This window comes from Dermacentor silvarum, chromosome 10 (assembly GCF_013339745.2).
Source record: "Dermacentor silvarum isolate Dsil-2018 chromosome 10, BIME_Dsil_1.4, whole genome shotgun sequence".
Classification (NCBI taxonomy): domain Eukaryota; kingdom Metazoa; phylum Arthropoda; class Arachnida; order Ixodida; family Ixodidae; genus Dermacentor; species Dermacentor silvarum.
This window is the reverse complement of record NC_051163.1, coordinates 146,353,910-146,376,750: the sequence shown is the minus strand read 5'-3', so window position 1 is coordinate 146,376,750 and position 22,841 is coordinate 146,353,910. Positions and strand designations below refer to the sequence as shown.

Sequence of the window (22,841 nt, the reverse complement as noted above, 5' to 3'; positions counted from 1 at the left end):
TGAGAAATATTCTGAGTGCTGGAGAACAGCCTTTCATAAATTGCTCGCTTATTATTAGTTATCTCAAGCTAGAATAGCTTTTCTCCGTCTTGCCCATTTCTAGCCAATGGTCAAATAGCCGGAAAGTCTACCAGCAAACTGCAGGCCTGACTCGTTGTCATCTGGCTTGGCTTGGCGAAATTTCTCCCGATAACCTTCCGCGGTGTACCGGAACCGCTGCAGTAACGCCGGTCTTAGCTGATCATAATTCAGCGCAGCTGTCGGATCTAACCACCCTATCACGGTTAGTGGCTCTTCGGTCATGCATAGGCTCAGTGAAAGGGCCCACTTCTCACGGGGCCACCATTGACACGTCGCGACTCGTTCGAACCGCTGCAGGTACGCGTCGTGGTCGTCGCGTGCCTCATTGAAGGGAGGTATCAGTTTATGAGGACTGCAGCCATCCCATTCACCTGTGGTGTTAAAATCCGAGATCCTCCTGGCTCATCAGCCTCAGTAGACTGTGACCTGTTCGTACTTTCCTGAAGTCGAAGCTTCAGCTCTAGGATCTTCAGCTCCTGTTCTTGAAATTTCTGCTGCTGCTCTAAAAGTCTCTGTTGTCGCTCTGCGTTTTCCTTCGTGACCTCACGTTCCTTAGCCCGCTCGTCGCGAGCTTGCACGCACTCTCGCTCTACCCAGTCTCTGAGCTCAGAACTCTCAAGCCCTAGCTCTCGGCCGAGTGCAAAAAGTTTTCCTGTTCCATGACCCCGCTCCGTATCTGAGTAATGGCTTGGATGTTAATAAGCAATGCTGGCAAGCTCGCCAATTGTGGTGGTTTGTGAGCCCAGGCACTCAGATACAGCAAGCAAGGCCATAGGCAGGACAAACATTTATCGACCCCCCCCCCCCCCCCCCGACAGACGGCAACAATTACACTTACAATAGCTACAAGATACTGTACTACTTCTATACTGTCCGCGCAGTCCATGACTCACGCGAGTTGTCACAGTGCGTGTCTCACTGACGATACGATGAGTCTGAGTATCTTCGTAAGGTCACTCACAGTACTTGATGTCGGAGGCGTCGACGCTTGTAGACTTGAAGCGCTGTTTGTACGACGGAATCATACAGGCGGCCAGCAAACGTGCAGATGATGAACTGCTCGCGTGACAGCACTGCAGGCCCACGCGGTCAGCAACGCGGCACCGTGGCCACGACCCCAGCAGGCGGTTGTGCCGGACCCTCTCACGTGGCTCGCCCGAGCATCTCACTCGCGTCCAAGGCCATCTAGAACCGCTGGGCCCGAACGCTCGTTCTCCGCAGGAACAGCACCGACCCGTTAAGCCTGGTCTGCATCTCAGCTCTGGCCGGAACACAGGTTCACCGTAGGACACGCCAGTCTCGTCCCGGCTGATCTGGTACAACCGGCTCGGTCCGTGTTGTGCCTCAGGTCGGATCCGTACACGCCCAGGCTAGCTTCTTCCAAGTTGGAATACTACTTTCTTACTACAACATCCTTTAATCGGGATATTTTTGTAACCTATGAACTGCATTGAGCGTAATGCACACGGTGGTCATGAGAAGAAGAAGCGTTTATTGATGGCACGAGAACGCATATATAGCCGCGCTTGCGCACAGCGTTGCTCTCTTTGTTCGCACAGTGTTGCTGCCTTGGCTGGCCATTGCATCCCCCTTTCTTTGAAGGATGAAAACAGTGAAAACACAGATAGCACTGAAAGCACGGAAAGCACTCAAGATCGATGCGTAGCCGTCGACACTCCTAGGCTGTTTCAGTCTGCTGGAACCCGTGCGTGTAGGCCAGGTGGTCAGGGGGTCTTCGCGGTCTGGTAGATCGTCGCAGTGAATCTGCAATGTTGGGCACGCCTGGTGCGCCTGCTGGTGGCCTGCGGAGGTTCTTGCCGCTGCTGTGTGACTGCGCTTGGAGATGAATCAGGGGCGTCGTCGCAGTCGTCCGCCTGGTAATTGATGGTTCGATAGAACGCTTCTGGTGTTTTGCGAAGGTACTGTCTATTTCGACGGAAAATCCGGCCATGCTCAGTCAGAACTGTGTACTAGAGCACTGCCGGGTAGGGCACGGGTCACGGGCTCGGGTCGGGCTCGGGCACGGCATGCGCTTTTTGACCCGGGCCTGGGCGGGGCTCGGGTATTTTGACGTGGGCCCGGGCCGGGCTCGGACTTTCTGGTGGTGTGCATGTAAAGCGCAGCGAGTTATTCTCGCGCGTCTCGACTCTCAAAAACCTGTTGCCCCGGCGCAGCTGGAAGCTAGCAGTGCTACTCCTGTGTACTTCCTTTTTTTTATTCCGTCGTATTTTGCGCTGTTGGAACAGGATAGAAAAGTCCAGAAAGACCGAAGTCGCGTAAAACCAAAGGATTCCATTGTATTTTCTAACCTAAATCAGTGTAATTAATGCTTATAGCACGGTGCAAGCGCGTTTCCGACTTGCTGATTCTTGAAAGGCGAATTGGTAAAACGATGACTGGTAAGATAATTCGTCACGCGGCTGAAATATGGCACTGCGTCCATCCCACACCGAGGAGAATATACATTTCTACATGGCATACAAATATCCTAACACACAGTGTGGAGACTGCAATGCACCACTTCACTTAGAACACATGATCTGGTCGTGCAACGAAACCAACAAAAATTTAGCCAGGGATCGGGGCAGGCTAAAGACAGCGATTCGCAGCCCGGACCTGACCGAGCAACTATAGGCCGTCCAGCAAGCCCAGAACGCAGCCAAAAGGCTCTGCCTGCCGGTCCAAACGTGGGAGCAGCCCACTTTGTGAGGCAACTCACAACTTGCAGGACCTAATAAATGTTTTCCTTTTTTCTTTCCATCCATGATTGCACGCATGTTCCCAACCGGCCGCCTATCAGTAGCGCATTACGCTGCAAGGCGTAAATTTTTCTGGCGTAAATTCGGAGTTTATCCGAGTTTATTTCTCGTAAATCCGCAATTCTTCGAAATTCGGAGTTAAATTTTGCATTATTCTCAATACTCCAAAATCTTAGATCAAATGATATCTGAACACGAAAACATCAGACCACACAAAACCGTATTTTTGTTTTCTGGAAGGTTTGAACGCACAAACACTTACACAAGCACAAATACTTGAACACAAAACACCCACATTTGTGTGTATAACAACCTTAAAGCTTGTTCTAATAGACGCAATCATACTTTACGAGGTTGCTGTCACTGATGGAAGCACGCTCCTTCCGATTGATGATTATCAGCTTTGAAAATGCCCATTCAATGTTTGCGCTAGAAGACTCAGCGCACAGCGAGGAAGCACTGGCCACTGGACAGTGTGAAGTATCCAAAGTGGCAGAGGTTCAACAATGTTACTGATTAATTAGCTCTGATAGTTCGCAAAATCACTCATGAGTTGGCTCATGTCGTAAGTTTCAAGAAACATTAACTTAAAAATTAGCGCATAGGTTTCGAACGCGCGGGGTAACTCATGCTTCACATTTAGATTCATAGTTGAACACTATACCAAAACGATTCACTGGTGTACTGGAGTGAATCGAAAAGGTTCCTCTCAGCTGTCTGGCTCCACTTTTCGGTGACAGCAGCGTAGTATCCCTGAAGGTCTGCGACAGTCGGTGAGCTGTCATACGTCTCCCGCTCCGTGCGCGACAAGCCCTTTGTTAAATGTGCGATGGGTGTGGTCTACGAGACACTGTTGACGTGAGGTAAAGTTGATATCGGCCAAACCGGCTGATGTATCAATAGGCGCGTTAAGTTAAGGCGCTCGAGCGCGCTCTAGCCAGCAGAGCGCGCTCTTTTAAACTTAACGGCTAAAAAGACACTTCCGGTGCGTGATTATGGAGCGCGCTCTACGCGCTCCACCCTGGAAACGGTGCGCGAGAGCGCGCGCCTGCTACGGCTTCCGGAAAAATGACGTGTCTCCGACTCTTTCCACTTATGCAAGACCGTGCTCCTTTCCCACTCGTTCTTGTCGCCGCTGCGCAGCCGGGCGTCTGCTCTAAGACATGATCGGGAAATTCACGTGTTGGCGCGGTTTGAGCTTATCACGAACCGAAAATGACGGCCCGATCATTACTTGCCAGACGCTCAGGTACGTAACCGAACAGTCGCAATTTGGCGCCTTCTCGTCGCTACGTTCATGTGTATGACTTCTTCAGGTCCTCATGTTATCACGGAGGATGTTGGGGCACTGCTCTTTGAATTTTGTGTCCGTGTATCTGGGCACAAGGTTGATCTCATAATCCTGGATGCCTCGGATCATGAGGCTTTCTGTCCTCTTGCGATCGGCAATGAGTCATCAGTCAGCATACCGCGGATCAGAAATAAATCCTCTGATAGAGTACCTCTGAGAACAGCACGAACAGCTTGCATCGCATGCATAAGCCGCTGCTGCTGCGTCCGTCGCCGCTCTTCATCGTCTATCAAGAACTGCAGGAAGGTGTTTATCCGCGGCGCCATCTTCAAAAAGCGCGCGCAATGCGATAGCGGTCGCTGAAGCAACATAACGTTCACCAGACGGCGCGTTCGTGCGCCCGAAAGTAAAATCCCTATATAAGAAAAGTACCGCCATCCTTTGATAAACGCAGCTTCTCTCTCTCCTGTATCTCCGATTGGACGATGATAGCGTGCGCTTTTCACTTCTTTATATTTCCTTTTTTTTTTCGCCTCAGAGCCGTGTTGAAAGTCCTCTGCGCAGCCGCAGTCGCCGGGGGCGGCCGCGGCGCGCGCCCGGCCTGAAAGCTTCATCGTGGACTTTCTAGGTGCGCCACCGTCAACTTGGCTTTCGCAAGCAAAATGTAAAAAAAGCAAGCGCTTTAGGAGAGGAGGCGGCGGAGAAAAGAGTAGATTTCGGTACTTTTTTTATATAGGGACTTTACCCGAAAGCAGTCGGCGAAAATCGCCGTTAAGTTAAGCTCCGAAGGCGTCGCACTCGAGCGCACTCGAGCGCACTCGAGCGTGCTCCTTTGGAGTTCGGAGCGCGCTAACTTAACGCGCCCAATGACTGCTTAGAACATGCCCTTTCGATATAGAACGGAACAGGGTTATATTGGCCGTTATAATTGGAGTTTATCGGATAAATCCGAATTGTGGAAAATTTTACCGGTGAGTGTTTATCGGATTTTTTCGGATTTATCAGAAAACACGGAGCCCTAAGCCTATAGTGCACTAGAAAGAGTACGGTTGAGTGGGACGAGCGGCTGGGGCGGCGCATGCTTTGCAGTGAGGCGCCCGACGTGGAAAAAAAATGTGGTTGATCCCTCTTATATAGGAATCGGTATAGAACACGAAAGTGAAACGTGTCTTCACAGAAGTAGTGTAATGTTTATTGCACATTGATATATAATGTCTATTGGTGTTTTGTGGCTAAAGCGCCCTTAGGCGTTGATGCACCCACGCTGACGCCTGGTGGCACGTCTCCTCCATCACGACTACCAACGTCGATGACCATGAGCAACCGTCGTGCATATGGAAGCTGCACTACGCTGCACACGCTAGCACAACGCGCAAGACGAAGCACGTAACTGACACACTAATACAACGCGCAAGACAAAGCACGTAACTGAATCGTCACCGAGTCAAATCAGCGCGTACAGCGCGTCGTAATTGAAGCCTCCGCGATCAACTTCAGAAACATTTTCAGAGCTAATTGCGGAGGCCACGCTCCGCTGTGCTGAGTACGGTGAACGCCACTACCAACGCCACCTAGGTGGCGTTGGTAGTGCTTCTTGATGCCAGCGTCCCTTCGAATGCTGGCATCGAGGCGTCGTAGTGCTGAGACCACCGAAGCGTTCACTGTCGGTGCGCGTTAGTGTCATAATGCAGTACTTCTCTTTTCTGCTCGTAGGCGGCGGCACCGCCCCGAGCAAGAGCGCGGGTACACGGAGGAGTGTTAGATATATAAGGCGCGTCTGTGTAGCTCTCTGCAAATGCGTTTGTGGCGCAATGCGTTAAACGCTCGGCGACCGAGAGGTCGTGGGTTCGATTTCGAAATTTTGCATGTTTGTGGAACTTTTTCTTCTGGTTTCTTTCTTTGTATTATGTTCTATGACGTATTTCCGTGACGGAAATACGTCAGTGAAGTCTTGGTGGACCCCGGCATAAAACACTTTCGTGTTAAAATACTGTGGCGGCGCTGCGATAGAAGTGGATTGGGCCGCATCAAGTTAGCGCCGTTGCAAACGGCTGGCGATACTGCACGGCAGGGTCATTCGCACTACTTCGCGCGCTAGTAATTGCGTTCAGACCGCTCAAATGGTGTTCATAATTGCATATGACATGTATTTATGCCTTAAGAATAAATTAATTTCATTCTCTTCTTTATTTTATTTTTTTAATGCCGCTAGATGATCTTTTTCGGTCTCGGGCCGGGCTCGGGCCTAAGGTAAAGGGGTGGCGGGCCGGGCCGGGCGGGTAACGTAGAATATTTTCGGGCCCGGGCCGGGCCCGGGTCTTGCCATAAAACTTTTGGTCGGGCTCGGGCGGGTAGCCCAACGTAAAAACGGCCCGTGCTGAAAAAATCGGCCCGTGCAGTGCTCTACTGTGTACGACCTCGGGGCCAGCGCTTTCATATCCCATCTACCATTTCGGAGGATTCGGACGAAGTCTCCCTTCTGTAGTGGAGCTTGTGGTCTTCCAGCGGTCTTTGCTTGAACATGTTTTTGAACGAGACCTGAGGATGACACTGAAAAATCTGGAAGTAGCGTTCTTAGACTTCGTCCCATTAGCAGTTCCGATGGTGATCGGCCATCTTCGAGAGGACGCACCCTGTAGTTGTGAATGCCCAAATAGAAGTCCTCTTTTTTGGTCTCAGTCTTGCCCAGAAGCCGCTTGACCACTTGTACGCCCTTCTCGGCGAGTCCGTTGGACCTGGGAAAACGTGAACTTGAAACCGTATGCACAAAGTCATAACGAGCCGTAAAATCTTTGAACTCTTTCGACGCAAACTGCGGGCCGCCATCACTGCAAACTTCGAGTGGTATTCCATGTCTTGCAAAGATCTGACGTAGTTTATGAATGAAAGTTGTTGTAGAGGTCTCCTTCAGGTGCTCGACTTCTGGAAAATGAGAGTAGGCTTCATAGACAACAAAAATGCTTTCCGCCGTGTTGAAAAAAGATCCGTACCAACTCTGGCCCATGGCACATCTGGAACGGTGCGCTGGCGCAGGGACTCGTCAGGCTGTCGATAAACAAACTTCTTGCAAACGTCACACCTGTCGATGAAATGGGCAATATCTGTTGACATTCCTGGCCAATACATCAACTTGCGAGCCCTCGATTTGCATTTTCCTAAGCCGAGATGCCCTTGATGCACTCGTCGCAGCATCTCTGTTCGCATGCTTGCAGGCATGACTACTTTGGTTCCCTTGAGAAGTACTCCGTTCACTACAGAAAGTTCTTGTGTGAAGTACTTTAGCTCACCTTCTATAGGCATTGACGACTGCAGCCTGGAGATGACGTCTTGCGCCGTTGCATCATTGGCAGTTGCTGCCTGCAGACGGGATAGGGTGGCTGGTCCGACAACGGCAGTCAGGGCGCCCACGGCATGAACTTCAACGTCCGCTGTGCCTTTTTCTGGTTGTTCCCGTGATGAGATTCGTGACAAGGTGTCAGAAACAACCAATTTGCTGCCTGGAACACACTGCAACTCAAACACGTACTTCAGCAGTCGAAGAAATGGTCATTACAGACGCCGTGGCATGTCGCCTATTTCCTTCTTTGAAATTGCCAATAAGGAGTTGTGGTCGGTTTCGATAACGATATGTCTTCCAATGACATAATCATTGAACTTTTCACAGCCGAATGTTATGCCCAGGGCCTCTTTTTCTATTTGGGCGTACCTTCGCTCGGTTTCTGCGAGTGCCCGCGACGCGTAGCCTACCTGGCGCCAGTCTCCTCCATGTTGTTGGAAAAGCAATGCTGCGAGTGCAAATGCTGACGCATCCGTCGACAGTTTTGTGGGAAGCTCGGGATTAAATATAGCCAGGGCGGGTGCTTCCGTCAGCATCATTTTGAGCTGCGCAAACTCACGCTCGTGAACATGCGTCCATTCGAAAACTGTGTCGTTTCTAATCAGGCTGCGCAAGGCCTCAGTATCGGCTGACAACAGTGGCAAGTACTTCCCGAAATAGTTCACGGTGCCAAGCAAGCGTTGAACGTCTTTCTTGGTCGTTGGCGGGGGTGGTTTAAAACGCACTTTATCAGGTCGGGATCGGGCTGAATACCTTTGGAACTAATCTTATCTACCAAGAAGCTGATTTCAGTGCGTCCAAAAATGCACTTTTCTGCATTCGAAGTTAGGCCCTCTGCCTGTGCCCTTTCCAGCGCTTTGTAAAGGCGTTCATCATGTTCCTTTTGCGTAGAACCCCACAGTAGCACATCATCAATGTACACACGTGTTGCCGGGAGTTCGTCAAATATCTGGGTCATTGTACGCTGGAAAACTTCGTGTGCAGATGCAAAACCGAACGGCAGTCTGAGACACCGATAACGGCCAAACGGTGAAGTGAATGTGCAGATTTCTGATGTCTTATCCTCGAAAGGACTTTGATAAAAACCTCTGTTGGCATCGAGTCTGCTGAAATACTTTGCACGCGGTAGATCCCCTTCGATTTCTTCCCGGCATGGCAACTGAAAGTGCTCTCTCTTCACCGCCCTATTAATTGCCCGCGGGTTCATGCATACTCTTAAGTCTCCATTTTTCTTTCTCACGATAACCAGGGGACTTACCCAGTCTGACGGTTCTTCCACCTTCTCAATGATGTTCGCAGCATTCATTTGGTCGAGTTCTTTCTTAAGCGGCTTCTTGAGGGCGTAAGGTACACGCCGGGTTGGCTGTACTACAGGGACAGCGTCCTCTCGAAGCACCATTTTGTACTCACGCCGCGTCCTGCCAATGCCGGTGAATAACCTTGGGAATGCCTGCTTTAGGCTTCCATATGCCTCGCTGCTGTCCACCGCGTTCACTCTGTTGACCAGACCAAATTGCTCACTTGCCCCGAGGCCCAGCATGGCTTGCTTCTTTACTATGAAGAACTCAAGTAGCACACGCCGTTTGTCTAACTGCACGGCGAGGCGAACCTTTCCACTGTGTGGTATTTCGCCTCCCCCATAATGGCGCAGGATGCTCCTCGTGGGGTACGGCTGCTGCTTAGTTCCGAGCCTTTTGAACAGTGAACGCCGCAACAAGTTAGCCTGCGCTCCCGTATCGACCTTCAGCTGCACATCAGTTTCCTCAATGTTCGTTGTTACAATCCAGTCGCGACTTTCGGGACCACGCTTACTTTCCGTCGTGCTGATCTCCAGAACGTCGAAGTCACTGTCACTCTTCGCTCCTTCGACCACGTCATCAACGGCTGCTCGCTTGCTTGTACAGCAGGCGGTGAAGTGATTAGGCTTTGTGCACTTGTTGCGTGTTTTGCCGAATGCCGGACACTTCCTTGGCGCGTGCGAGAAGTTGCAGTACCGCCATTTTTGGCGTCCGCGTTTAGCTTGCGCTCGTGAAACAGGTTCAGTCGTGTTTTCCTCCATCCACGCCCTATTTTGCGATTCGGCAAGTTCCTCAGCTTTGCAGCATTCCACTTCTGTGACCAGCGTCAGGTCTTTCTTTCGAATAAGTTTTTCTCGCAGGGAAGTGCTGCAAATGTCATACACGATTTGATCCCGCAGCATGGAATTTCGGAAATCCCCGAAGTTGCACGTTCTTGCTTTTAGTTGCAGATCCCGAAAGAACTGTCCGAATGGCTCTCCGTGTGCCTGAGGACGCGAGCGGAACACATAGCGTTCGTAAGTCTCATTACACTTAGGTAAACAGTAGTTTTCAAGTGCTTTAACCAACGCGTCGTAGTCATTCGCTTCCTCCGGTGATAGGTTCAGGGTATTAAACACGTCAATTGCTTCTTGACCCGCAACATGCAAAAAGATGCAGCTTTCTGTTCCTTACTGCGTGGCTTCGTGGGCTCCGTTGCTATCAGGTACAGCTCGATGCGTTGCTTGAATGTCTGCCATGACGCCGCTGCGTTAATTGTCGCCCACTTATAGTGGCTCAAGTGGGCGTAGGTCAGTCATGGTCCCGTGAGCAAGCTACACTTCTGACACCATGTATCGAGCGTAATGCACACAGTGGGCACGACAAGAAGAAGCGTTTATTGATGGCACGAGAACGCATATATAGCCGCGCTTGCGCACAACGTTGCTCTCTTTGTTCGCACAGTGGTGCTGCCTTGGCTGGCCGTTGCAGAACAATGTCCATCCTTCTTTAAATTGGATAAAGGGGCCACGTCGGTCGTCGGCTACCCCATTTCACACAGAACTGCTGCATACTAAATCTGAAAGAAGAAGGAGCAGGAACAAAACATATCTGGCATGCGTAGGGAGCCTACATTCAAGCGCTGCGTAGCATGTAGGCTGCCTAGGCATGCGCAGATAGTCGCGCCTCGCCCGCGCCTATCACCTCGAGAGACGCGTGGTGCAAGCGCGTACGGCGTCGCAGAAGCGTTACGCCAAGACAGGTGCGAACGACGTTACCCGTGTAATCGGGCATTGCACAGCGGGCGACCCCCAATTGTGCATCGGGCGAGCAGGGCATCAGCCGTCATGGTTCATAAGAATAAGAGTGGCACTGGCTAACACTCCCCAAATCAGACTTCACACATACACAAATACTCATGAATGAGGATGTGGGAATAGATGCCAATGCAGCTCACGAGAAGAAAGAACGCAGGCGTAAGGCGGAGGATGTCGCTTCAGCTCCCTCCTGCAGCAAGTTGTTCCCTTCTTCTATTTTCATGTCATTTCACCGTGCTAATACCAGATTTTAGTTAAAACAACTAATAATTTCCCTTGTACTTCGCTTGGCTTCGTGAACTGTTCGCTTCGTATGAAGTTAAATCGTCCAGCAGCGCGAGAGACAGGACAGACAGAAGCATACAGACTGAAGGGAAACTGTCTGTCCTGTCTCTTCCGCTGTGATGTACCAAGCAGACAAAGATGGCATTCTGTAGTGGCTTCATCTACTTGTGACTAACAAATATCGGATCCCTCTGTTCGCCTTCTTCTAATTAAAACAAACAAGGCAACTGCTCCACTTTACATAACGTCAGAAGTACCTCAGGTAGTCAATGCGTGTTAATTTAGTAAGCGAACGGCGGATAAAACAACTATTCTTACTGCGTATGACAATCTACTAATTTTACTAACTCAATCAATGGTTAGCGTTTCGGGCGAAACTGCGACATTTTTTTTTCGACCATCGCAAGAAACAGTTGAAAATTGATGCATGTTTGTTAAAGCTGAAAACTCATTCTCCATGTTTATTTTTAATACCGAAACGTTTTTAGCATTTTAGCGAAAATGTGTTGTTCTTGCCCATATGAGGCATAAGGCACCAGTCAACTTTTACTTTCAAAAGCGGGTTGTGTTAGGCAGACAATCATATGGCGCATACGCAAGACAAAGGAGTGGTGTGCCTGGCAAACTAAACAATTTTTTTCGAATATTTGAAAACTTCGAGTGCTTTTGGCACCATGCAGCAAAAGCGAATAAAATTGCAAAGCTTGAAAATTTTCTCAAAACAAAGTAATATCTAGCCGGCACAGATTATACAATGGTAGCCCGGTTGACATAGTATAGGCGAAAAATATTTGAAGCTTTGAAGTTTTAGCAGATCACTTGAAAAAAAAAAACTGTCAGTCCTTCCACTGGGTTGGAGATGGGAGACCAGCGAAGCTGTACTATGCTTGGAACTATGCATTTCCAATTATGACTGTTACGATGTGATGGTGTAATTGGTTATATGAACTATTAAAGAATGAGAAATATAAATCAACCGCTGGTTTTCATTTATTTAGGGACCACTGTGGCCATGGCCTTATGGTCGCAACGGTACAAAGCCATAGGGTGTACGGCAAAGGTCACCACGTTCTTTATAAACACGTCGCCAACGTCGCGCGCGTTCGGTGCGAACGCGGGCAAAACCAACACCACGTAGTCTAGATGGTGTTGGTCTAGAGTTCCTCGGAGCCCTCCTTGCCTACCACTCCCACTTGCCTACCACTCCTACCACTGGGTAGTCGAGTTTGCTCTCCGCCGTGCATTTGCTTCCCGTGAAAGCGTGCGTCTCTCGCCATCGCGTACTTTCACTCGCACATACTTCACATGACCAATGAGTTTTTTTTCTATTGCCGGACGCGAACATCGAAGAGTGAGCCCTTAATAGCTTCGCTGTAAAAAAGAACAGTAAAGTTTTTTTTGTTTTTTGCAAGAAGGCTACGTGTTCAAGTTCGAAAAAGTTGCTTTGATGTTGAGCCTAAACATATCTGATACAACAATACATAGCTCTACGTATCTGCTGTACATGTGACACGTTACAAAAAGGTATTGTATTCTAAACGTTCGAAATATATTTTTGAAATCTTCGTGCGTGGATCGCGCAGACAGCATACTTATATAAAGCCTTGCCGTCTAGCTAGGACAGATTGTCAATAAAATGAGCCCGACAAAATATTTATCAAACTCTGACTAGATTTCTGTATCAATACGAAGACATGCGACGTCAAGCACCGCAGCCTCAACACATGTTATAGTTTTCTTTCCATGAATGCGAAAAATGGAAGTCAACCTCGTCTGGGCAGATCAGCCTGGACAGGGTACATATGCATTTAATAGCTGATCATGTTAAAGCTGTCGAAAAGCGGCAACCAGCAACACCAGAGGACTGTTCCCACTCGTTTAGCCTTTCTGTTGCATAGATATAAAGGTGTTGTCTACTTCCAGCATCTTACGACAATCTTTGGGCATCAGGGAGCCGGGCGCAGTGCCCTGCTCTCTGCATGTTGAACAGCAATGCAGTGCAACATAGCTTTAAAGCGCTTTCCATGAAAGATATCGGTGCCTTTCTGGATTTATTGCATATAATTAAGTGCGAATATTTCTATTTAAAAACTGCATGAAACATACCTTTCAAATCTGCAGAATTTGAAAGTCTGGAGGTGATCTGGAGGTGATCATGAATCAATCTGGAGGTGATCATGAATCACATATATTTTTAGGCTGCACACCAAAGCCACTTTTTTTTACCTTGAAGTTTTAGATTTTTGGAAGAATTTTGAAATTTAGAACTTTTATTCAGGCGATCGGCAGAACCTTTGAAGTTTCGAATATTCCCTTCCATATTTAATTGGTGTGTTCTGCATTTTCTTGCGGTCCGCAAAAAAAATTCAAAGTTTGCAATTTCACTCGCTTTTGCCGGTGGCAAAAGCACTCAAAGAATTCATGATATTTGAAAAATTTGTTATTAACAGCGAAGCTGTTTAAGCCAGCCGTAATTTCTGGTTCGTATCAAGAAACTGTCATCATCAGCATTGAAGAAAGAAAAAACTTTCTTGTCGAGGCGGGATTCTAACCCGCGTACCCACAATCCCAAGGCGAGCGTCCTAGCCACTAGGGTATACAGCCACTTTTATTTAACATGGTATTTATTACAATGAATGAAATGTATGTACAGAAACTATTTGCAATAATAGGAGCACTAGGCACACATAAGTAATCACACGTCAACGAGCAGTCCATGTAAAGCAAAGGTCACACACTGCAACACCATCCATCAGAACAAAAACTTAGAAGCTGAACCTAATAAAAATTGGATACCACGCGTGCAGAACATGAATTTATGCGAACCATATGATTGCGTTCGTGCGTCGTCGTCTTCGTCCACAGCTGGCGCTTTCGCACGCGCTCGTGCCAATGCTCTGCGAGGTGAAGAGAAGGTTTTTCGTGCTATGCTCGGGAGAGAGATAACCAAAATGAGAGCGAGAGAGAGAGAAACGCATTCACGGAGTGGGTCTGCTTAGGGAGCCTACATGCAAAACAGCGCTTGCATGTAGGCTCCCTAGGTCTGCTGGAACGCGGTGTCGGTGTTGGAAGCTGCGTTATGCAACGCGCAGTGTTGGCGTAAGTCCGAGAGAGAGAGAGAGAGAGGCACGCTTTCACGGAGCGGGTCTGCTGGAACGCGTTGTCGGCATTTCGGCCAGCTTCACTGTGTCTTGAGCTTTGCACGGTCTAGTGGAAGCTTCCGTTTTTTTTTTTTTGTTTCTTTTTTTTGACCGCCACACCACTTCGTTGTCTTGCAACACAACCGCTTCAACGGCTGTATCGTACAATCTACTCTTGAAACGAAATGTTGATTTATGTCTTCTAGCTCATCTGGGAAGGGACAAATAGCCTTCAAAATACTAGAAAATCTTTGGCAAGCACAATTAACGTGCAGAATGACTTTTTAACTTCAAGAAACACCTGGGGAATTTCTTCAGCTATATTTGTGATGTTCGATAAAACTGTGGTTGATTTGGCGTGGAATAATCCATTAAACAGCAATGATGCCACGATATACGCAAATGTGCTAAAAATTCAAGCGAACCAGTTTGCCTTACCTGAAGTGCTTCAATACGCTGTATGGGTGTTTTTTTCTCAATGAGTGCGTGACAGGTGCATCGGTTGTTCTCGACGTCGCTAACATATTGCCGTTCATAGTATTTCCAGATAGTTGTGCTTCCTCTTCACGCGAGCCGACGCTCTGCAGCTCTCACGTGTAAACTCAACAGTCAACAGCGTATTGGAATACTGACTGGTATATCGTCCGCGTTGACATGTATGAGATTTCATTATTTTCACCTTGAAGAATGCACGAAAGGATCAAGGCAGCTCCGAGGATTCGAGCTCACTGGGGCGTATAATCTTAGTGTCGCGTGTATTTGAGAATACCCTAAGCCGACGCTCCTTAAGATTTTACGCAGAGTGACGGAGCAAAGCTGGAAGGAAACTTGAAGCACAATGAAAGCGTTTTATTGTGCACGACGTTGGCGGCGATCACAGTGTTATAACCCAAGGCCGCGATGCGCGTGAACCGAAGCTTCAGCAAGCCAAGAGTGCGCAGCATGGAAAATGCGCCGCCAGATAGCTGGACGAGTCCTAGCGGCAGAGGTATGTCATGGCAATGAAATGGCCCTGTATTTAGCTCGATAGCCTTCGTGAAGACTCTGTACGATCACGCGTGTGATTTCAGCGCCATGCCTTTGGCACCGCCTGCCAAAGAGGAACAACGAATTATTGCACCAGCCCAGCAGGGATCAATGACCTTGGGTGAGGCCACCAAAGTTGGCCCGTCGAACCAGAGGTCACTAGGCAACGTTTCGCTAGCTGTACGATACTTTAGCCCCACACCCCTCTTCCCGCTATCGGCTCGAGCCGCAAGGTGGCAGGAGGCACGAATTGCCGGCCACACAAACAGATGGCGAATGACAGCTGGCCAGACCTTTCTTCTTAAGGTAACTGGGGATATGGTCACTCCCACGCGTCTCAATGCCTAAAAACCACTTCACACGAGTAGCAAAGCGACGTGACACAAATGCCAAGTCTAAACAGCTGCTGTATGATTAGCCTCGTAGAAAGGCAGGGCTCCCATCATTAAGCAAGGACAATTCATGGTCAGACGCAAATGAAGCCAGTCGTCGGCCGGTTGCGTTAATTTTGGAGCTACCCCAAATATGGTGGTGAGCACAATCCGGCGTATTGACTGGTCTACATTCGAAACCAGCATGGAAGACGCTTGTCGCGAAGGTCTCCGTTCTGGCCTTCAGCAAGCGATCAAGGAAGCAACGCAGAATGCGATCTGCACAGTGACATGCACTTCCATGTTCTCAAAATTCGAAGTCGACTTAGAGCGACCCCGTGCGATTTGTCGGCGTGCCGAATGAAGATACCGACGCACAAAGTCCATCCATGATCTAAGAATAGCCAGACGCACGCTAAAGCGCCCTTAGGCGTTGATGCACCCACGCTGACGCCTGGTGGCACGTCTCCTCCATCACGACTACCAACGTCGATGACCATGAGCAACCGTCGTGCATATGGAAGCTGCACTACGCTGCACACGCTAGCACAACGCGAAAGACGAAGCACGTAACTGACACACTAATACAACGCGCAAGACAAAGCACGTAACTGAATCGTCACCGAGTCAAATCAGCGCGTACAGCGCGTCGTAATTGCAGCCTCCGCGATCAACTTCAGAAACATTTTCAGAGCTAATTGCGGAGGCCACGCTCCGCTGTGCTGAGTACGGTGAACGCCACCTAGGGGGCGTTGGTAGTGCTTCTTGATGCCAGCGTCCCTTCGAATGCTGGCATCGAGGCGTCGTAGTGCTGAGACCACCGAAGCGTTCACTGTCGGTGCGCGTTAGTGTCATAATGCAGTACTTCTCCTTTCTGCTCGTAGGCGGCGGCACCGACCCGAGCAAGAGCGCGGGTACACGGAGGAGTGTTAGATATATAAGGCGCGTCTGTGTAGCTCTCTGCAAATGCGTTTGTGGCGCAATGGGTAAAACGCTCGGCGATCTATCGCCAAAGAAGATCCAGAACCGAGTGGACCAATTGGAGTCTCAACGGTGGCCAAACTTTTGCGAATCACTAGACCCTCGAAAATCTCTTTTTCATATATGGAGAACCGTGCGAGGCCTACGTACATTTCCCAAACAACGCGTGCCATTCAAAGCCCTGGCGCTTTTCCAACGTCGAGAGAACATGCAGGTTGCGAAAGATTTTTGCAGGATGATTGCAGGCCAATCAATGTACACAGGCACTCTAGGTACCAATAGCATCATACCCCATCCACGGGATTCACGCATGCACCTGCCTTTCACCACCGAGGAGCTTGATGCTGCTCTTGCTTTGTGTAGTCGGTCGTCTTCTCCTGGACCAGATGGCATATCGTACCGCATCTTGAGCCACCTGCGTGAGAGAGCATGAAATGCGTTGCTGAATGTATTCAATGAATCCTGGCGGGATGGAAACGTCCCTCGGGAATGGAAGACAAGCCGTCTGGTGCCACTCCTTAAACCGGGCAAGTCACCACTAGAGCTCACGTCATACCTCCCAATCGCACTGGCAAGTTGCGTAGGGAAGGTGATCCAACGCATGATCCTTGCCAGATTGGAGTGGTACCTGGAACGCCACAAAGTTTATCCAAACGCTATGGCCGGTTTTCAAAGTCTCCGTTGCTCTATTGATAATGTCATCGATCTGGTCACTTATGTCCAGCATCAAAAGAGATTGAAACGGTTTTCTGTCGCCATGTTTCTCGACGTAAAAGGAGCTTATGACAACGTTGCTCATGACGCCATACTTAACGCACTTGAATCGGTCGGCCTTGGTGGCCGAGTGTACCAGTGGACCCGCGACTACTTAGACATGAGGTCCTTTTTTGAGCAGACCGATGACGGTCCGACCTCACAACACTAAACATACCGTGGTGTTCCCCTAGGTGGTGTCTTGAGTCCCACACTATTCAACCTTGTTCTTGTCGGTCTCGTGAAACGCATACCAAGTGCTGTCCGGATATCAATGTACGGCGATGACATCTATGTGTGGACGTCAGGTGTAACACGTCCTCAGGTGCGCGCGAGGCTTCAAAAAGCCGCGACTTCAATATCGGCGTATCTTAGCGAACAAGGCCTCCAGATTTCTCCTGAGAAATGTGCGCTGGTCGCGTTTAGGCGAAAGCCAATGACGCGCTACGCCATATCCATCATTGGGCAAAACGTATGTTACGCCAGGACACATACATTCTTAGGGGTGATCATTGATCGAGACCTCAGCTGGAGTCCTCATGTGGCCTACCTGAAGAAACGCCTAACGACCATTTCACACATTTTTAAATTTGTTGGAGGAAAAACATGGGGAACCTCATTACACGTGATGTTAAAACTCTACAGGGCGCTGTTTCTCGGATATCTGAGGTGCAGCTTACCTGTACTGAACAATACCTGCAGAAGAAACATCCGCACAATCGAAAGTGCTCAGGCGCAGACACTAAGGGTTTGTCTTGGATTGCCAAGATGCACATCGACCGCGGAAACAATTGCAATAGCTCAAGACTACCCAGTGAGAACTCGTATGGCATTGGAAGTGCTCAGACCACACATCAGGCACATTTCCCGTGTCCCTTTCCATCAACTCACCACGCTGCCGAAAGACCGACCCAATGCCTCCTGTACCATGACTGCATCCCTCGAGATTATACGCCTGCCGAGAGGCTGCTATCACCTCCTTGGTGTTTGGCTCGCCCGCAAGTTCGACTCTCAGTACCAGGGATTCGAACGAAAGCAGGACTCTCGTCACCAGCTTTCAAGCAGCTATCTCTACTCATGCTGCACGAGACATACAAGGACCACCTTCACATTTACACTGGTGGCTCGGCAACTCTTGACGGATCTACAGGAGCTGTGATCTTCCCCAAAGAAGCCGTCACCTTTCAGTTTAAAACTTGTCACCGGACAACATCGACTGTTGCGGAGCTTGCTGCACTTCGCAGTGCCCTTCACATGCTTCATGAAGATTTACCACAAAATCGGAGTATATTTACTGATTCAAAGGCAGCCCTGCAGTGTCTACTATGCGTTCTGCGTCGTGGACCATAAGACCAACTTGTGCTTGACATAAGGCAGATATATCACGAACTAGTAGAAAAAGGACATGATATTACTTTTCAGTGGCTCCCAGGCCTCTGCGGCATCATGGACAACGAACAGGCCGATGAAGCTGCTAGGAGGGCTCACGAAAATGCTGTGAAGGAACCCATTCTACTTTCAAGGACCGATGCAGCAGCAAAGCTTCGTATACTCGCGCGTGATGCCACTCGATCCATGTGGAACACGCCAGGTTTCCGGTATACTCGACTGCACCGCTTTGATCCGTCCCTCCGAATACATATCCCATCTGGACTTTCCCGAATCGAGACAACTGCTCTCTGCCGGCTGTGGCGTGGAGTATCGTTTACGAATGCGTTTGCTTGCCGCATCGGAATGACTGACAGTGCTACCTGTGATAGTTGCGACAACGAGGAAACAATCGAACATATCTTGTGTCATTGTCCCCGCTACAGCTCCCAGAGACGGACGCTTGTGACGACGCTGGCGCGCCTCGACGACCGGCTGCTTTCTGAGCAGACGATCCTAGAGTGCCGGCTGACGCGGTCTTCACACCAGAAGGCGATGAGCACGCTGCTGAGGCTCCTCCGGAGAAGCGACCTGCTTGAACGAGTGTGACACTCCTGAGTTCCTTTGTGTGTGTGGATGTGTGTGTGTGTTTTTTTTTTCTGATCTCCCTCTCTTTCTATGTGTGTGCATTTTTCTTTATCTTTTCTGTCTCCCCATACCCCTTCCCCAGTGCAGGGTAACAAACTGGATATCCACCTTCCAGTTAACCTCCCTGCCTTTCCCATCTCATATCTCTCTCTCTCAAACAGATGGGCGTGAGCGCCCTTGGTCCACTCGGTGATGGACTATATATATTTAGCGTGTTACGATCCCGCTGCTGAACCGCAGTTCTCAGACGTCAGATAAACGAGAAGCGTCGAGGCCACGCAAGAGAAGTTGGCAACGGCGAAGCCGCCTTCCAGACCGCATTGCCTCGCCCGAGCTCTGTTTGGTCTAAGCGAAGTCGCTTCATTCCCCGAATGTATGCCGTATGGTGGCTTTGCCTCAGCATCTCCATATCAACGGTGATGCATCTTTTACAGAAGCAGCTGCATTCTTATTTTTTTTCTCACTTGGCGTTTACGTCTGTACCGTTGACCTTACCTACTCTACGACTAGTTCTCGTTTTTGCCTCGTTATCGTTTGCTACTGGCTACAAATCTCTGCGGGCGCAGAAAAAAAAGCCGTCCTTATTTTTTTTTTTATAGAACTGAGCACACGAAACCCACATGCACCAAATGCGCGTATGCACGTCAGCCAAGAAGACCTTCCCCGACATGTTTGAAACGATGCTCGACCTGACTTCTTCCTCCAATGTACCTAGCTGAGTACAGCGCCACCCATCGACTGAAGAACAAGCCAAGCTTCTCAAGGATTGACGCGGAGTGTCAATGAAGCGCCGTTCACACTTCTGTCGAAGTACGGTGCTGCCATTTGTGGGCGAAGGCCAGCCCGCAGAAGAAACGGTTATTGATAAATTCGGACGCCGTGTTAAGAACAGAGCGACTAGGAATTGCTATCGCCATAAAATGCAGCTTGAACGCTGATAGAATGAACCGAGACGCGACACAGGCCCACTCGCTGCTGGTTCTGTGATAAATGCAACGGTGGACCACCATCGTGAAACTTATAGTAGTCAAATTGATATCACAAGCTATGTTTGTTGGCGTAGTGTACAACCGCTCGTGCGGCCATCCAACATACTAGTATGGGGCGGATCAATCGTGCGAAGGGAGATCTGGCGCCATGCTGGTTGAAATGTACGAGGTCTGTTAGAAAAGTATCCGACCTTAATTTTTTTGAACACCTGATGGATACGAAACAAGCGCGCTTGCATCAGCCAACCTTGAACCTTCGTGCTCATGGATGAATTTTTTCGCGCCTGCTGATAACGTCAGTCGCTGGGACGCAGCGTTTGAGTGAGGTAGTGCGCTGTGCCCTCGTCGGTTTTCTTATTGCAAGGAAAATGGCGGAGCGACTGGAGTAGCGCTACTGCATCAAATTCTGCCAGAAACTGGGCGACAACCAAGTGGATACCATTCGGAAGATTCAGACGGCTATCGGTGACGATGCTATGAGCAGCACTCAGATTAAGGAGTGGTACAACCAGTGGACGAACATCGGTGGAGAGCGAGCCACGTTCCGGTCGGCCGTCAACATGCCGAAATGACCACGTCATTGCCGAAATGAACGCTGTGCTTATGCGGGACCGTCGTGTGACTGTGGGCATCAGCACCTTTCTCTGCCCATTTCATTATGGTCGAAGATTTGGCCATGATCAGAGTTGCCGGCGAAATTTGTGCCGAAGCTTCTTACGGTGGAGCAAAAGCAACTTTGTGTTGAAGTCTCACAGAACATGCTAGATTCCACAAACAGTGACCCGACTTCATGAACACCATAATCACTGGTTACGAGTCTTAGGTGTACGGCTACGACCCGAAAACCAAATCCCAGTCGTCACAGTGGAAGCATTCCACGTCACCAAGACCAAAAGAAGGCCCGCCAAGTGCGAAGCAACGTCAAAGTGGTGTTGACTGTCTTCTTTGACTCCCACGTTGTGGTACACCACGAGTACGCAGCACAGGGTTAAACAATCACCAAAGAGTACTACAGGGATGTCCTCCATCGCCTACGTGATATTGCGCGGAGTGGTGGTCAACAGGAAATTGGCACATCCATCACGATAATGCTCCTGCACATTCCTTGCACTTGATTCAGATTTTTTTCGCGAAAACCCAGACTCTTGTAGCTTCAGGAGGCTCCTTACTCCCCTGATATGGCCCCCTGCGATTTCCGGCTGTTTCCCAAAATCAAGAGGCCATTGAAAGGCGCGCGATTTTAGACAAGAGAGGACATTATGGCTCCAACGACAGCTTAGCTAAACTCCATTCTGAAAGAGGCCTTCTCGGTATGCTTCGAACCATGGCAGCACCGCTAGGAGAAGTGTGTGGAGTTCCAAGCGGATTACTTTGAGGGTGATTAGGTTTCCAACGCTCAAGTTATGCCAGTTTTTTTTTTCTTCGGCCAAAGGTTGGACAAGTTTCTAACAGACGTTGTACTCTGGCATGAGAGGTAGGTTACCTGTACCTGCGGCCGCCTTGCTAGCACGGAGTGTGGGTTTGCGGTGAAGTAACGGCCACAAATGTTCTGGGGATAAATTTCTGCGTGGTCTGAGCATTATAGGACACTCTTGCGCACTTACAAGGTGTGGTTTATCACTTCATACATAAATGAATGAAAGGACGTAAACGTTGCATAAGTGCGCCGATTGCAAGCTCCAGCAAACATGATTTTAGGGGTTATTTGGATATCCCTTCGTCGTGCAGTAGGCAGAAAATAGTATGTCGATGATGATAATGATGATGATGATGATGAGCACTTGTGATTGCCATGGTGCATGAATATAAAAATTGCATGACATGAAAGTTGTCAACTCTGCATCTCGTAAACATTAACATTGCACAATGGTGAATGTCGCGTAGGACCCAAATACATATGGTTGTAAGCGTCGCTATTGGATAGCCTTTAATTACCTGCTCACGCCACATACATTTTTACATTCGCGTTTGATCTGCTTATATTTTTAGTGCAAAAAAAAACGCTGGAGCGCATTTAACATTTGTTTCTCGCACAAGGCATGTCAAGTTGCAATGTGGATCTAGGAAGTGGTAGAAGGTGGACGTGGTGGACGCAGCGAGTCAGTTAGAGGGAGCCACTACCTGAGATGTGTAATGTACGCCGTTCTTCAATAGTAGTAGAGTCGAATGCCTAAACAGATGAGCGGGGGCCACGTGCACGACGAAGTTAGTCCATGCTTTTATGCCAACGTCATTAAATTTCTGTGAAGTGAACGTTGCTGTTTCGGTCAAGTGGCTCGTTAGCGCATCGGGGCTATACTGGACAGGTATTATGGAAAATACGGGATGATCTCACTGGAGAAATTTCCTATAGAGAGTCGACTCCTGCAATTCTTCCCGCATCTTGCTGTGACCGTTCTTGATGTCACCAGGTAAATATTTATGTAGAACGAACTCGTTTATTATGCAATACCCATTATACTGCCACCAGAATTATTAAAATATTATGAATAACAACAATGATGATTATAAGCTCATTAGTGGTTAGTCCGTTACTCGCTGTCTCGAATCCGTACATTTCTTCGTTGGGAAAGATACGCAAGGAGCATACTTAGTACTTTAGACAGGCAACGGGAATGAGAATGGTTGCTTCACGGCATCACGATAGGAATCACCCCTTAAGAGACCCCAAATAGAAACTGTAGATTAATTGTGTTATATCAAAGTATTGTTTCGAAC

At 49.0% G+C, this 22,841-nt stretch overlaps 1 protein-coding gene across 1 annotated transcript; it reads right to left on the bottom strand.

The window, feature by feature from the left end:
• Nucleotides 1-419: 419 nt before the first annotated feature.
• On the bottom strand, nucleotides 420-8,921 carry LOC125941140 (uncharacterized). Its single transcript, XM_049658093.1, has 4 exons — nucleotides 8,727-8,921; nucleotides 7,421-7,638; nucleotides 6,670-6,890; nucleotides 420-757 (listed from the first exon to the last, which is right to left on the bottom strand). Exons 1-4 carry the CDS (start codon nucleotides 8,865-8,867, stop codon nucleotides 420-422), a joined length of 918 nt encoding a protein of 305 aa, XP_049514050.1. The 5' UTR covers nucleotides 8,868-8,921.
• Nucleotides 8,922-22,841: the final 13,920 nt, after the last annotated feature.